Source organism: Globicephala melas, chromosome 11, assembly GCF_963455315.2.
Source record: "Globicephala melas chromosome 11, mGloMel1.2, whole genome shotgun sequence".
Lineage (NCBI taxonomy): Eukaryota > Metazoa > Chordata > Mammalia > Artiodactyla > Delphinidae > Globicephala > Globicephala melas.
Genome location: NC_083324.2, coordinates 64,963,847 through 64,980,149, shown reverse-complemented (window position 1 = coordinate 64,980,149; position 16,303 = coordinate 64,963,847). Strand labels below are relative to the sequence as shown.

The window sequence follows — 16,303 nt, the reverse complement described above, 5'->3', positions numbered from 1 at the left end:
AGAAAGCCCTCGCACAGAAATGAAGACCCAACACGGCAAAAATAAATAAATTAATTAGTAAACTCCTACCCGCAACATCTTCTTTAAAAAAAAAAAAAGAATAGGACACATTCTCTGCCTATACCATGTTTACAGACCTTTGCCATATGTTACCTTGCTGGCCTGTTCTTAGAAATCACCAGCAGACTTGGAATCAAACTGTTTGACCCTAATGAATCAACTCAAGTTAATAATCTACCACTGTAGCACAGGTAGAAATTTAATTTTTCTATTAAAACATGAATGGAGGCTCACTCCTACTGTGTTTACCCTTCCCAGAATGTAAGTTCCAGGGAGATGGAAATTATTACATCTGTACTGCCACAAGACCTAGTAATCAGAAGTGGGGCTGGGACATTAAAAGTTTGAGAACCACGGTTGTACTTTCTTAGCAGTAACTGGAAGTGTACTTTTTTTGTTGTTTGTTTCTTTTTTGTTTTTTTTTTTGTTTTTTTGCGGTACGCGGGCCTCTCACTGTTGTGGCCTCTCCTCCGCAGGAGCACAGGCTCCGGACGCGCAGTCTCCGGACACGCAGGCTCAGCGGCCATGGCCCACGGGCCCAGCTGCTCCGTGGCATGTGGGACCTTCCCAGACCGGGGCACGAACCCGTGTCCCCTGCATCGGCAGGCGGACTCTCAACCACTGCGCCACCAGGGAAGCCCTGGAAGTGTACTTTTATCTTAATTCCATGTAGAATCTGGTCACGCCCCGACGTGTACTGTCCCCCAGAGTTCTCTCCTGAGCCGCAGGCCTTGTCTCTGACTGCCTTCTGGATGTCTCACAAGCATGAACTCTGCTCAACCAGATTTTGCTTCCTCTGCATAGGAGGCACTCCAAAATGTTTGAGTTAAATTGAACAGAAAGAATAAGTCCTGATGAGTGCAGCTGTGAAGTGTTTTCGTCTTTTTGTCCTAAGTTTTTTAAAAAAATCATGGAAGTAATATATACTTAGTGTTAAACTATTTAAATGATAAAAAATTTTATAAGTGAAAATCCCTTCTGAAACTCCTAAATCTCATTCTCCAGAGGTAACATTGTTTTAACTGTGGTTAAATATATTTTTCTTGTATATATAAGTAAATATACACCATTTTCTTCCTAAAAATAGGATCATACTACAAATTGTTCTGCAGCTTGCCATTCGCTTAATAGTCCATGTTGGATGTTGTTCCAACTTTCATGTCATTATTAGAAGCTTGCTTATCTGGAATAGATAAGATCTTGCCTGTTCCGTATTAATATTTCCAAAGTTTAGTTGTCTTAACTCTAAGGAAGAACAGTGATGAAAAAGACATTTTGGCATGTAATACGTAATATTTGCATAATTGTAAGCCAGTGCTCTAAAAAATGATTCTGCACACCAAAATCTGTAAATAACTGGGAAACGTGGTTGGTTCCTGCAAGCAATTATGATATACCACATTGTCTGTACCACATGTATTATCCCTTTGGAACATCCTCAAATGATGTTGGTTTTGTTTACAGCCGGGAGAACCAAATCATCACTGGGCACTATGCATTGTAACAATACATTTCATTTATTACAATGGTATTCTTTTTTAGTGGATGGGCATCTACAAAATCCTTTCTCAGTTTAGTTGTTTTGATGTTTTTGGTGTTTAGACTCTTAGCTCAGTGATTCTCTTTAGATATACCTCATCCTTTTCAAAGACAGCATAATATTTTTATAGTATGAATTTGATAATTTTTATTTAAACATTCCTCTTGAGGAAGAGCTTTAGAATACTTTTATTTAGCCATATTAATTTAGCTGTAACTTAAGTGGCAGGGGGGGCGGTGGCGGTGGGATGAATTGGGAGATTGGGATTGACATGTATACACTAATATGTATAAAACGGATAACTAATAAGAACCTGCTGTATAAAAAAGTAAAATAAAATTCAAAAACATAAGCAATCTATAAATGTTTAATTGATGAAAAAATCTATGCCTTTGTTCTTCCTACTCTTGAATCATTACTTTTTTTGTTTTCCTGTGACTCTTTCCCTGTGTATTTAAGCTTGTCAAGTTCTTTCTTGTTCTTAAACCTTTGCTCTCCACTCCCCTTTCCACCAAAGCATTTTACTGTTTCCCTTTGTAAGCCTAGTAAAAGTCTCAAAATTCTCACATTTTGCATCTTATACATTCCCCTTATACTTTACATTCACAGTATGCTACCTTTCTCTCCTTTCCATTTCTTAACTTCTCAACCTTTACCACTGCCCAGTGCCTTTGGGAGATGCTAGGGGATATGTAAAATCAGCATTTTATTTTCCTTAAAAACTTTTTAGCCAAACACTTATTCATAGGAGATGTCCCATTTTATTGTAAGTAGAATCTTCAGAAATATTTGAAAGGTAATTGCATCCATAAAGTAAAGACATGCTAAGAAAAAATGAGCAATCAGATAATAAGAGAGTATATAGAAATAAATATTTTTAAAAATCCTTTGAACAAATTAAATGACACAGTGGGCATAGCTGACAACCAAATGGTGATCTAGAAATTCCATCAAAGGAGATCTCTTAGAATATAGAGCAAAAAGGCAAAGATGGAATTGAGGTGGTTTCTGGACCCTGTGTGTATATTAGAATCATCTGAGATGCTTTTTAAAAACACTGATGTCCTGACCACAGACCAGTTAAATCCAGACTCTCTGGGAGTGGGTCCAGGCATCAGTGGCTTTTTAAAGCTTCTCAGGTAATTCTTTTTTTTTTTTCCCTTGGTTCTTTGCTGTACTTTATTGTTTTGTTTTTTAAACATCTTTATTAGAGTATAATTGCTTTACAATGTTGTGTTAGTTTCTGCTGTATAACAAAGTGAATCAGGTATATGCATACGTATATCCCCATATCCCCTCCCTCTTGCGTCTCCCTCAGGTAATTCTAATATTTATCCCAGAAACATGTTTAGGAGACCTGAAGGATAGAACCAAGATGCCCAAAGTCTGTCTAATAAGACTTCTAGAAGCAGAGGACAGACAGTGAAGGAAAAGAAATATTAGTAGGAACTTTCCTGAGATCCTCAAAGACTTGTCTTCAGCATTTAAGGACCAGGATGTTAATTAAGGCCCCTGCAGGAATGAAGGAAAGAAGATTAATGACACGTATATTCTGGTGATACATCCGAACCCCAAGAGTAAAGAAAATTCTTACATGTTCATAGAAAAAAATGGGAGCCACCTTGTGCATTCGGGAGGGAGGGAAACCTACCTGGCCTAACTGATCTGAACACAGCGTCTGCTCTGTCCCCCAGGTGGGGCTCTACTTAATTTCTCTGCTCTTTGTGATGCTGACCAGGCTCCCTTTGGAAGAGCTGTTCTTACAGTCGGTGTTCAGAAGGCAATTTGCTCTTCTTTGTTCTCTCCTGGCTGATCTCATCTGTGTTCTAGTTCAGTGATACACCTTTTCTTGTTTTCAAGCTCAGAGCTTTGCAGATTTTTCTGTCACTCCATTGCCATCGTGGGGGAAGTTGATCCCTTAGTCTTTCGGCCCTTGGCATTTGGATGGTCTAATATTTTCTAGACCTTTTTTTGTTTTGTTTTAATGCTAATATAACTCTTTGCCTCCTACTTATTTAAGAACAGTAATTCATCCAAGTAAACAGGGTTAGTGGCAGGAGTAATGGTAAATTTGGTCTATTAACTTTGCTTTTCTTCACTAATTACTGAGAAGGAAAGTGAGTTTACCAAAGCATTGTATGTATCTGAGAGAGATAATAAAGGAGGAAATACTTTGTAGCAATCAAGGGGTAGCTCCATTTAGGATTCTCTTTCCTCTCCAGTCTTCATGATTGGACATCCCAGAGTCTTTGGTCCCTGAAGAACTGATACAATAATCACTTCTGGAGGCTCGACTCAGCACTTTGGGATTGCATTGGAAATACAGAAGGTATCCTCAATTAAGGGGAAGGTAGGAGAGCTAAAGAGAGAACCATGGTTAAATGTACAGTGCAGTGGCATTAAGTACATTCACATTGTTGTGCAGTTATCACCACTCTTCTCCAGAACTTTTTCATCTTCCCCAAAAGACACTCTATATCCATTAAACAACCACTCTATTCTCTGCTCCCCTCAGCCCCTGGTAATCTCTATTCTACTTTCTGTGTCTATAATTTTTTTTTAAATATTTATTTATTTATTTGGTTGGTTGACTGGTTGTGCAGGGTGTTAGTTGCGGCAGGTGGGCTCCTTAGTTGTGGCATGCAAACTCTTAGTGGTGGCATGCATGTGAGATCTAGTTCCCTGACCAGGGATTGAACCCGGGCCCCCTGCATTGGGAGTGTGGAGTCTTATCCACTGCGCCACCAGGGAAGTCCCTGTCTCTATAAATTTGCCTATTCTAAGTACCTCATATAAGTAGAATCATACAATATTTGTCCTTTTGTGTCTTGCTTATTTCACTTAACATAATGTTTTCCAGTTCATCCATGTTTAGCATGTATCAGAATTTCATTCCTTTTTATGGAATAATATTCATTTTAATAATAACATAATACATATTGCACACATACCATATTTTGTTTATGGACACTTGGAGTTTTTCCACCTTTTGGCTTTTGTGACTACTGCTACTGTATCTGTTTGAGTCTCTGTTTTTGCTTCTTTGGGGTACATACCTAGGAGTGGAATAGCTGGATCATATGGTGATTCTGTGTTTAATACTTTGAGGAACCACCAAACCTTTTCACAGAGGCTGCACCATTTTACATTACTGCCAGCAGTGCATGAGGGTTCTGATTTCTCTACATCTTCACCAACACTTGTCATTTTTCCTTTTTTGATAATAGCTATCCTCATGAGTGTGAAGTGGTATCTCATTGTGATTTTGACTTGCATTTCCCTTTTGAATAAGGATGTTGAACATCTTTTCACATGCTTATTGGCTCTTTGTATATCTTCTTGCAGGTTTCTTTTTTAAAGGAGAAAACGTAAATGTATGAGCATATATAAGAGCATTGTTCATCGTCTCCCCATTCCGCACCCGGTATGGAGGAAGCAAATTAACTGGGGGAAAGTAGGTGAATAAATACAGTGTGCAGTTTCATATAGACATATAGTCTGTCTTTATATTTGATCTCATTTCCTCTGCATGCATGTATATCTCTCTTTTGTGTGTGTCTTGCCTACAAATAGATAACTACTCCTGACACTCCTGTGTTACTGGACTTGAATGTTTGATAGAGGCCTGGGGTTGAAAGTAAATGAGGGCTTCCCAGTTAGTCCTTACATGAATATTTTCAAAATTAGGATGCACTTATACTGCATTCAGTTACAAGCCTTTCCTTGTGTTTTCTCTCTTTCTTTTGTGTTTTAGTTTTAGGAGACTGAAAGCCTTTATGGCCCAGACATCTATGGTACTTAGAAAGAGTGCTGCTGTAATTTTGTAATTTTCTGTGTTTCTAACAAAGTAGCCAGTTCCTATATGCTTTCTTGTCTTCTTTCTGAAAACTCTTCTGTTAGACAGTAGGATAATCTGTGATACAAGATATCTATATTTTAACAAAGAGAACAACTACAACAGTAGGTAATATACATGGTTAATTAGTGGATAAACCTTTAAAATGATTTCTCATTTGGGGGAATATGACAATTTAGTTATGTTAACTGAAGTTTTCAGTACACTGTTGATGAAATTTTAAGCTTAGTCTCATTTTTCTGTGATGTCTCAGGTGTTTGCTGACCAGCACTTTGGAGAGTGCATGCTTATCTGGCATGTCCATAACAGAACAAACTGTGTGTTCCCTCTCTGAGGCTCTGGGCAGCAATTTTCCCCTTTGGACAGTTCAGGACAGTGAGCTTTATCATAGATTAATATCCATAGCTACAGAGTGATTTTAAATCCAGAATAAACCTAGGGTAGGGGAACGAAGAAAAGGCTCTCTTATGAAAAAAGTGAAATTTTCTTAGTGTGTCTTACAGGTTTTTAGGAATTATCTGTTCTTACAGCCTTTTTTTCGTGTAACATTAGATCAAGGAAGAAGTTTTTCTTTATTTGTTTTGTTTGCTTACAAAAATCTATACCCCAAATGGTATAACTGGAATTAAGGGGAAGTACTTGGAATGTTCAGTTTATTTCTTTCTTCTTCCAGATTTATCTGCCTTTGAAAGTTCAACAAAGTTTTAGTGTTGTTTTTATCTTTGTGTTTTAATTAATTTAATTCGTGCTACCTCTTTTCACATGGACTCCATACTAGTCAGAATCCTTCTGAGATTACAAAGATTATTTGTATCCCTTCAAGTGTTAGAACCAAAAATGAAGAGCAAATTCCTTTATCAAATGAGATTTATAACGCTTGCAAATCAACTTATACAAGTTCCCTATTTATTTAAATTTTAGCAAGCCATTGTTTCCAAAGGGGAAGGTTAGAAGAAAAGAAAATGTTTTTTGATTGACAGTATTTTCATTTAAAAGTTTAGCTGATCTACAAATGACAAACATTCAGAAGAAAGGCATTGCCTTTGGATGTGTTGTAGTCATGCTCTCTGAATGCTCTGTTTTTAGCTTTTGGTGATATTTGTGCTCACACATGCTCTCTCTCAAGTGATTTGAAAGTAAGTGGCAGACATCATGGCACCTCACCCCTAAATACTTCAGCATGTGTCTCCTAAGAATGAGGATATTATTCTCTATAAAACCACAATGCTATATCACACTCCAGAAGGCTAACATTATACAGTAATAATAAGGTAATATATGGTCTGTTTTTCCAAATTTTCCTAATTCTCACAAAAATGTGCTTTTATAAATTTTTATTCCCCCTAATCCAGGATCCAGCCAAGGATCACACACTGCATTTGGTGGCTGTGTCTCTTTAGTCTTTTTTAAACCAGAACAGGCCCCTTTTCTTTTTTTTTTAACTTTTTTTTTGTCTTTCATAACATTAACATTTTGAGGAGTCTAGGCCAGTTGTAGAATGTTCCGCAACCTAATTTTGTCTTTTCTTCTTGATTAGTTTCAGGTTAAATGTTTTTGGTAGGAATACCACATGTATGCTTCCCATTACATCACATCAGGAGGCACACTGATAGTGGTTTGTGTTAATATAGAAGATGCAGAGTTTGGTCATAATGCAGATCACTTGTGTGAAGGGGGAGGTTTGTCAGATCACTCCACTGGAAAGCCCTTTTTCCTTTTTTAATAATAAGTAATCTGTAGGTTCATGTTTTGAGACTGTGTAACTGTCCTGTTCTCTAATAACCTTTCATTTGGTGGTTTTAATTTGTTTATTGATTTACTCCAGGGTTTCCCCAGGGGTTTACTGATGGATGTCTATGTACCTGTAAAGCACCAGGAAATTTTTTCTGTGTGTATGTATTTTTCCAGGGATATGGTCCAACACCTCCAGAGTGTTTAAAAGATCTTTTCCCTCTGTTTTTGAGGTGGCTCCTGCAAATTTCTATGCATCAGAGAGTGTTTTATAAGTGGTAGGTTACTGGAATTAGGGAACAAACCCTGTTCATCTGATTTCCCTAATTATCTTGCCCAGCATCACACAACAAGTAGGTACTTAATTTTTGTTGTTGTTTGTTTGAGAACGCTTTGTTCTGGCCTTTCCCTTATCCTGAGCCAAGCATTTGGATCTTTTGTGTTTGGCATAAAGTGTACTAGAAATTAAAGCAAAGGGCTAAGCCCCTGGTTTTTGGTGTTCTCTTTGAAGATTTGGGGTCACAGCAAAATTTGTTTTGTGTCTTTGTTGACACTGAAGTAAATTTAGGTCAATTGGAAATGATTTAAAACACTGTATCAACTATATTTAGTTGTCTAATTATCAGTTGTATCAGTAAGACATTTTTCACAAGTGTAAAATAGCACTTTTTAACTGTGTAGGCAAGAGGGTCCCACAGGTGACTTAGGGAGCCTTATGTCCATTATTAGCCTAATACTGAATAGCTGTAGAAGTGATAAATTCTTGTCTTCCCCTGCTCAACCAGGAGAGCAGTATGGAATTCATCATGGCAGCAGCCAGCAAGGTGTGTTTTGTTTTGTCTTGTTGATTAGCCTGTTGGTATTTGCCTTGCATGAAGTATCTGTCATTTAGGTGACTGATGATAATAATAAGAGTTAACATTGGAATAGTATACTTTTAACATATACATTATACCATTTAATCCAGAAGATCACTCTGTGAAAGTAGATATTATTTTTATTCTAATTACACAGGTAGGGAAAAAAGCTTAGAGAAGTTAAAGTAAGCACATTAAACAGCTTGTAGGGAGCTCCAGATTCCTTGACCTTTCTGTCATTCCAGTCTAAAAGGTAGAGGCATTCTAAGGAATCTAAATATGGACAAAGCATGGCCCTGCTCTCAAGGATCTTTTAAATACAACAAGTGTGTTGTCTTACCGAATGTATTATAGACAACAAATGAAGGGGAGAGCTAAGGAAGTACGGAAAAGGGCAGACAACTATAAAATAGAAGGTCAAGTTTGGTAAGATGGAGGTAGCATTTGAGTGGGAAAAATGGGGATTTTATTTTTCTTTAATTTTTTTAATTTTTATTTATTTTTGGCTGTGTTGGGTCTTCATTGCTGCATGCGGGCTTTCTCTAGTTGCGCCTACTGGGGCTACTCTTCATTGAGGTGCACGGGCTTCTCACTGCGGTGGCTTCTCTTGTTGCGGAGCACGGGCTCTAGGCGCGTGGGCTTCAGTAGTTGTGGCTCACGGGCTCTAGAGCACAGGCTCAGTAGTTGTGGCGCACGGGCATAGTTGCTCTGCGGCTTGTGGGATCTTCCCGGACCAGGACTGGAACATATGTCCCCTGCATTGGCAGGTGGATTCTTATCCACTGTGCCACCAGGGAAGCCCAAGAGTGGGGATTTTAAAAAAGAGTGACCAAGAGCATGAAGATGGGAAAGCACGGGACTTGTTATGGGAGAAGAATTGGTCTGGTTTGGCTAGAGCATGAGCTGCATGAAAGAAAGTAGTGGAAGCTAGACCTGAAAGATAGGTAAGGATCATGTTGTGGAGGGCCTGGAATGCCATGGTAGGGAAGAACCTCATTCCAAAGGAACTTCTGAGCAGGAAATGAAAAATGTGGCTCTATAAAAGAGTTTGTGCTAATCTCTTAACATTTGTTATCTCATTAATGCCTCACAGTAACCCTATGAACAAAAACTCCATCCATTTTACAGATGTGAAACTGAGGCTCAGTGACTTTAAATTTGCAAATACCAAACAGATATTGCTGGAGCTAGGACTCAGACTAGGGTCTGTCATTTTGAAAGCCTGTCCTGTTTTTCACTGTGATATATTGTCATTTCTTTTATCAGATCACCTGATAAGTTCTTAATTCTCTGTCAAGAATATGGCTGTAGGAAAAGGACGTTTTCAAAGTTCTGAAAGGACTACTTCTCAATGTGTAATCATGCTAAGGAATATAATCACTATCAAACCTGACTTGTTCTGCTCTCCTTTTGGGATCAGAGCTGGATGGGAAATTGAAGAGTTGGATGATGTTTCATTTACATGCCTCATGATGTCAATACATGCTCATAGCAAATGTTTTTATTTTCCTTTTCAGTGTTTAACCTTATTGGCCCTTAGTAAATCTTGGGTCAGCTAAAGCTCAGTTCCTAGGGGCATTTAAGATGCATAAAGAAGTGATACTTTTCCTAGCTAAAATATGTTTCTTCTCAGCAGGTTATCTACTTATAAAAGACAATGACTACTGATGAAGCTGCCAAGAACAATGGAGAAAGCCCCGCAGCAGCTGTTGCTGAACAGGGAGAGGATATTACCTCCAAAAAAGATAGAGGAGTCTTAAAGGTGAGGCCACAAGGATGAATGACATTTAGGGAAATTTGCTATCTGGAAAGATTGTTAATAAAAATCTTTTTTTGTTTTTTTGGTTGGAGGTGGAGATAGATAATGTTTATTGAGGCTTACTAAGTACCAAACACTGCAGTTAAATTCCCATTTTGTCTTCATAACTGGAGGTTTATTTTTAATCCCAGATTATAGATGGTAAAACTGAGGGCCAGCTAGGTAAATTAACTTGCCCCAAATCATATATCTTAGTAAATGCAGATCTGGGGTTTAGGTCCAAGTTACGTCTGACTCCAAAAGGCTGTGTCTCTCTATTCTCAGAGTGTATAAATGGGTGATTATTTTAATATAATATTTAAATATATTAAAGCTAGCTAATGACAATTCAAAAGACTTTTTTAAAAGAAAAAGAAAAGCTAACTTGCAGAGTTCAAAAGGATTGGTTTTTTACATACAAATAGAATTCCTGTGTGCAGTGAAGGTATTTTTTTGAGGTTTCATCAGAGAATATATCTCACTTTTGAATTAGCTTTCCTCCTTAAAAACACTTTTTTCATTCTGTAATTAATCATTTTTACATTGTTTTTAACCTCACAGTGGTTTTGTGAGACAGAGTTCTTTTTGATTCTTCCGTTTATGTATGGAAGATATGTATATGTTATTATTTCGTATAATAAAGAGAGGTTAAATGGTTTTAGTCATACTAAGTTCTTTTTTCTCCTACACTGTTGTTATGCGTTCAAGTTTTGTATAATTTATTTTTTTTTGCTGAAAAGATTATCTTAAACATTCTAAATATTACCACTAAGCTGAGTTTTAATATCTCCTTGTGCTATCAGTAGCAAATGAGAATTTTTTTAGTTTGTTTTGGCTAATCTTGCTTATGTGAAAGCTTTTTTCTGCGCCTGAATTTCTTCTGAATATACATGTTTTACTATTAGCTTGCTGTATGCCAAGCCAAAATTTGAAGACTTGAACCTGTAGAATAAGGGCTTTATGCTATCTATAGCATAAGATGTATATTATGATATCTTCATTCAGAGGGCTTTTCAACCTTGTAGCTCTGTGAATTACTCATCCCATACTCCAGAATGCCTCTCAAGACAGTGGAAATTCTGTGGGCCATCTGCAGCATCTCCCTACCTCTGTTTTAAGTTCTTCTCTTTCATCTTTTCAGAGCACTGGTACAGACAACATGGCCCCCAACTTGCCTGAGGCCCTGCTTTGTTCTAGGGAGTAAATCTAATAAGATTTTTAGGCTTGTAGGAAACATTTAGAGATTATAAACCCTTTAAATCTTATGGTTTATCACTGTCTAAAGCCTCATGTTTCACCATGGCTTTTGGTTAAGATTAAATAGGTCTTTTAACTCTATGACCTAGAGCAATTTAGTAACCTATCTGTGATGAAGTTTCCTCATTTGTAAACTTAGAGTAATAATACTGCCTACCTCATAGAATTATTGAGATTACATAAAGCATTTAGCACAGTGCCATGATTGTAATAATCCCTCTTATTAACTGTTACTGTTTATATTTTTTAAAAGACCAAGGCAGATCTGGGAAGTGAGAAACTAACCCAGGAAGATAAAATTTCTTTTTGGAGCTTACATTTTTAAACTGAATTGAGACTAGATTGTATCCTTAAGACAGCTCCAAATTTAGGCACTAAACTCGTCTTGTTGGGGAAACCGGAAGTGATACCAGAGTATCACTTGCTGATGTGAACAGCTCTGACTCCGTGGTAGCCATTCATCCCATATGTCCAGTTACTTGGTTATAGTCCTAGAAATGCAGATTCCCTCCAGGGGAGGCTCAGGCTCCTAAATACTGCATGCAGTTCATGAACACGAGCACTTCTAGAATATCGTGTGATTTCTTTTAGATTAACTTTTTTTTTTTTTTTTTTTTTGCGGTACGCGGGCCTCTCCCGTTGCGGAGCACAGGCTCTGGACGTGCAGGCTCAGCGGCCATGGCTCATGGGCCCAGCCGCTTCGCGGCATGTGGGATCTTCCTGGACCGGGGCACGAACCCGTGTCCCCTGCATTGATTGGCAGGCGGACTCCCAACCACTGCGCCACCAGGGAAGCCCTAGATTAACTTTTTTGAAACGTTTTTTACCCTTGAGTACTAGAAGGGCAGTAATGATTCTCCTTTTTTTTTTTTTTTTACTAGCACTTAATATAATTTTTTAAACTGTAATTATTTTTTCCCAGCTGTGTTGAGATATATTTGAAATATAACACTATGTAAGTTTAAGGTATACAATGTGATGATATGATACACATGATATGTGTATCATCATATGATTCCCTCCCTCTCCTGGAGGGAATCTGCCTTTCTAGGACTATAACCAAGTAACTGGGCATATGGGATGAATGTCTACCATGGAGTCAGAGCTGTTCACATCAGCAAGTGATACTGTGGTATCACTTCCAGTTTCCCCAACAAGACGAGTTTAGTGCCTAAATCTGGAGCTGTCTTAAGGATACAATCTAGTCTCAATTCATTTTAAAAATGTAAGCTCCAAAAAGAAATTTTATATATGATATGATACACTTAAATGTTTTGAAATGATTACTGCAGTAGGGTTAGTTAACCCCTTCATCACCTCAGATAATTATTTCTTTTTTGTGGTAAGAACATTTAAGATCTATTCTCTTAGCAGCTCTCAAGTATATAATACAGTGTTGTTAATTATAGTCACCATGCTGTACATTAGCTCCCAAGAATTTATTCATCTTATAACTTGGAAGTTTGTACTCTGACCAACATCTCCCCATTTTCCCCTAGCCCCTGGCAACCATCATTTGACTGTCTGTTTCTGTGAGTTCAGCTTTTTCAGATTCCACATATAAGTGATATCACACAGTATTTATCTGTCTTTATTTATCTGAATAATATTCTATTCTATATATATATATATAAAATATTATATAATATATATATACCACATCTTTATCCATTATTTCTTTGAGATAGTGATTTCATTTCCTTTGGATTTATACCCAGAAATGGAATTGCTGGATCATATGGTAGTTCTAGTTTTAATTTTTTGAGGAAACTTCATACTGTTTTCCATAGTGGCTGTCCCAATTTATATCCCTACCAACAGTGTACAGGGTTTACTTTTTCTCCACATCCTCATCAACACTTGTTATTTCTTGATTTTTTTGATTATAGCCATGAGTTCCTTGTATATTTTCAGTATCAAATACATGGTTTGCAGATATTTTCTCCCATTCCATAGATTGCCTTTTCATTTTGGTGATTGTTTCTTTTGCTGTGCAGAAGCTTTTTTAAAATATATATATACATTTATTTTATTATTTTATTATTTTTTTGCGGTACGCGGGCCTCTCACTGTTGTGGCCTCTCCCGTTGTGGAGCACAGGCTCTGGACACGCGGGCTCAGTGGCCATGGCTCACAGGCCCAGCTGCTCCGCGGCATGTGGGATCTTCCCGGACCGGGGCACGAACCCATGTCCCCTGCATTGGCAGGCGGACTCTCAACCACTGCGTCACCAGGGAAGCCCAATTTATTTTATTATTTATTTTTGGCTGCGTTGGGTCTTTGTTGCTGCATGCAGGCTTTCTCTAGTTGCAGTGAGCAGGGGCTACTCTTCATTGCAGTGCGCAGGCTTCTCATTGCAGTGGCTTCTCTTGTTGTGGAGCATGGGATCTAGGCGCGTGGGCTTCAGTAGTTGTGGCTCACGGGCTCTAGAGCACAGGTTCAGTAGTTGTGGCGCACGGGCTTAGTTGCTCTGCAGCATGTGGGATCTTCCCGGACCAGGGCTTGAACCTGTGTCCCCTGCATTGGCAGGCGGATTCTTATCCACTGTGCCACCAGAGAAGCCCACAGAAGCTTTTTAGTTTGATGTTCCACTTATTTATTTTTGTTGCTTGTACTTTTGGTGTCATATCCAAAAAATTATTGCCAAGATTAATGTCAAGGAGATTTTTCCCTTGTTTTCCTTTAGATGTTTTATAGTTTCATATCTTATATTTAAGTCTTTCATTGATTTTGAGTTAATTTTTGTGAGTGGTGTAAGATAGGGCTCCAATTTTATTCTTCATAGGGTTATCCAGTTTTCCCTACATCTTTTACTGCAGAGATTATCTGTTCCTCATTGAGCCTTCTTGGCTTCCTTGTCAAATATTAGTTGACTGTATATGCTACGGTTTATTTCTGGGTTCTCGATTCTGTTCCATTGGTCTTTGTGCCTGTTTTTATGTCAGTACCATTCTGTTTTTATCACTATAGCTTTTAACATAGTTTGAAATCAGGAAATGTGATGCTTCCAGTTTTGTTCTTTCTCAGGATTGCTTTGACTATTTGGGGTCTTTTATGGGTCTGTACGAATTTTAGCTTTTTTTTTTTTTCTATTTCTGTGAAAAATACTATGGGAAATTTTGATATGTCTTGGATTGAATCTATAGATGTTTTTCAGTAGTATGGACATTTTAACATTTTTAATTCTTCTGATCCATGATCATAGGACACCTTTCCATTTATATGTGTCTTCTTCAGTTTCTTTCATCAGAATCTTATAGTTTTCAGTGTATAGATCTTCCACCTCCTTGGTTAAATTTATTTCTAACTATTTTATAGTTTTTGATTGTGAATGGGATTTTTTATTGAGGTATAATTGACATATAACATTTTATTAGTTTCGGGTGTACAATATAATGATTTGACATTTGTATGTATTATGAAATGATCACCACAATAAGTCTATTTAACGTCTGTCACCGTACATAGTTTAAAAAAATTTTTTTGTGAGGAGAACTTTTTAGATCTATTCTCTTATCAGCTATCAAATATGCAATACAATATTATTAACTATCGCATCATGCTGTACATTACATCCATGACTTACTCTGTAACTGAAGGTTTGTACCTTTTGACTCCCTTTACCCATTTCTCCCACCCTCCCCTCAAACTCTGACCTCTGGCAACCACCAATGTTTCTGTTCTTTGTATCTATAAATTTAGTTGTTTTTTCTTTACTTTCTGTCTTTCTTTTTAAGATTCCATATATAAGTGAGATCATGCGGTATTTGTCTTTCTCTGTCTGACCTATTTTCACTTAGCATAATTCCCTCAAGGTCCATCCATGTTGTTACAAATGGCAAGATTTCATTCCTATTTTAAAAATAAGTTTATTTATTTGGCTGCACTGAGTCTTTGCTACTGCTTTCTCTGGGGCTACTCTTCATTGTGGTGCGTGGGCTTCTCATTGTTGTAGCTTCTCTTGTTGCAGAGCATGGGCTCTAGGTGCACGGGCTCAGTAGTTGTGCCTCTCGGCCTCTAGAGCGCAGGCTCAGTAGTTGTGGTGCATGGGCTTTGTTGCTCCGCGGCATGTGGGATCTTCCTGGACCAGGGCTCGAACCCGTGTCCCCTGCATTGGCAGGCAGATTCTTAACCACTGCGCCACCAGGGAAGTCCTGATTTCATTCTTTTTTATGGCTAAATAATCATCCATTGTGTGTGTGTGTGTGTGTATACATATATATATATAACATATACAAATATATATATTTTATTTATCCATTCATTTATTGATGAACACAGGTTGTTTCCATATCTTGGCTAATGTAAGTAATGCTGCAGTGAACATGGCGAGGGTGCATATATCTTTTTCAGTTAGTGTTTTCCTTTCTTTTGTATAAATACCCACAAGTGGAATTGTTGGATCATATGGTAGTTCTACTTTTAATCTTTTGAGGAACCTTCATACTGTTCTCCGTAGTGGCTGCATCAATTTACATTCCCACCAACTGTGCAAGAGGGTTCCCTTTTCTCCACATCCTCACCAACACTTTTTATTTCTTGTCTTTTTGATGACAGCCATTCTGACAAGTGTGAGGTGATATCTCATTGTGGTTTTGGTTTACATTTCCGGGATTGTTTTCTCTATTTCTTTTTTTTTTTTTTTTCAAAAAACCAGCTTTTAGTTTTATTGATCTTTGCTATCGTTTCCTTCATTTCTTTTTCATTTATTTCTGATCTGATTTTTATGATTTCTTTCCTCCTGCTAACTTTGGGTTTTTTTTGTTCTTCTTTCTCTAATTGCTTTAGGTGCAAGGTTAGGTTGTTTATTCGAGATGTTTCCTGTTTCTTAAGGTAAGATTGTATTGCTATAAACTTCCCTCTTAGAACTGCTTTTGCTGCATCCCATAGATTTTGAGTCGTCGTGTCTCCATTGTCATTTGTTTCTATGTATTTTTTTATTTCCTCTTTGATTTCTTCAGTGATCACTTCGTTATTAAGTAGTGTATTGTTTAGCCTCCATGTGTTTGTATTTTTTACAGATCTTCTCCTGTGATTGATATCGAGTCTCATAGCGTTGTGGTCGGAAAAGATACTTGATACAATTTCAATTTTCTTAAATTTACCAAGGCTTGATTTGTGACCCAAGATATGATCTATCCTGGAGAATGTTCCATGAGCACTTGAGAAAAATGTGTATTCTGTTGTTTTTGGATGGAATGTCC

At 37.6% G+C, this 16,303-nt stretch overlaps 1 protein-coding gene across 14 annotated transcripts in view; it reads left to right on the top strand.

Annotated features, from left to right (window-relative positions):
- FKBP5 (FKBP prolyl isomerase 5) overlaps positions 1-16,303 on the top strand; it is a 102,931-nt gene that overhangs the window by 31,543 nt on the left and 55,085 nt on the right. For 9 of the 14 annotated variants that reach the window (XM_030870974.3, XM_030870964.3, XM_070046694.1 and 6 more), the window contains one exon: positions 9,681-9,806. In XM_030870974.3, the coding sequence (XP_030726834.1) occupies positions 9,702-9,806 (105 nt within the window). In that variant the 5' untranslated portion in view covers positions 9,681-9,701. Of the gene's footprint in view, positions 1-9,677; positions 9,807-15,887; positions 15,933-16,303 lie in introns of those variants that run through there. The other 5 variants (XM_060307737.2, XM_030870965.3, XM_060307739.2 and 2 more) reach the window with 2 other exon arrangements.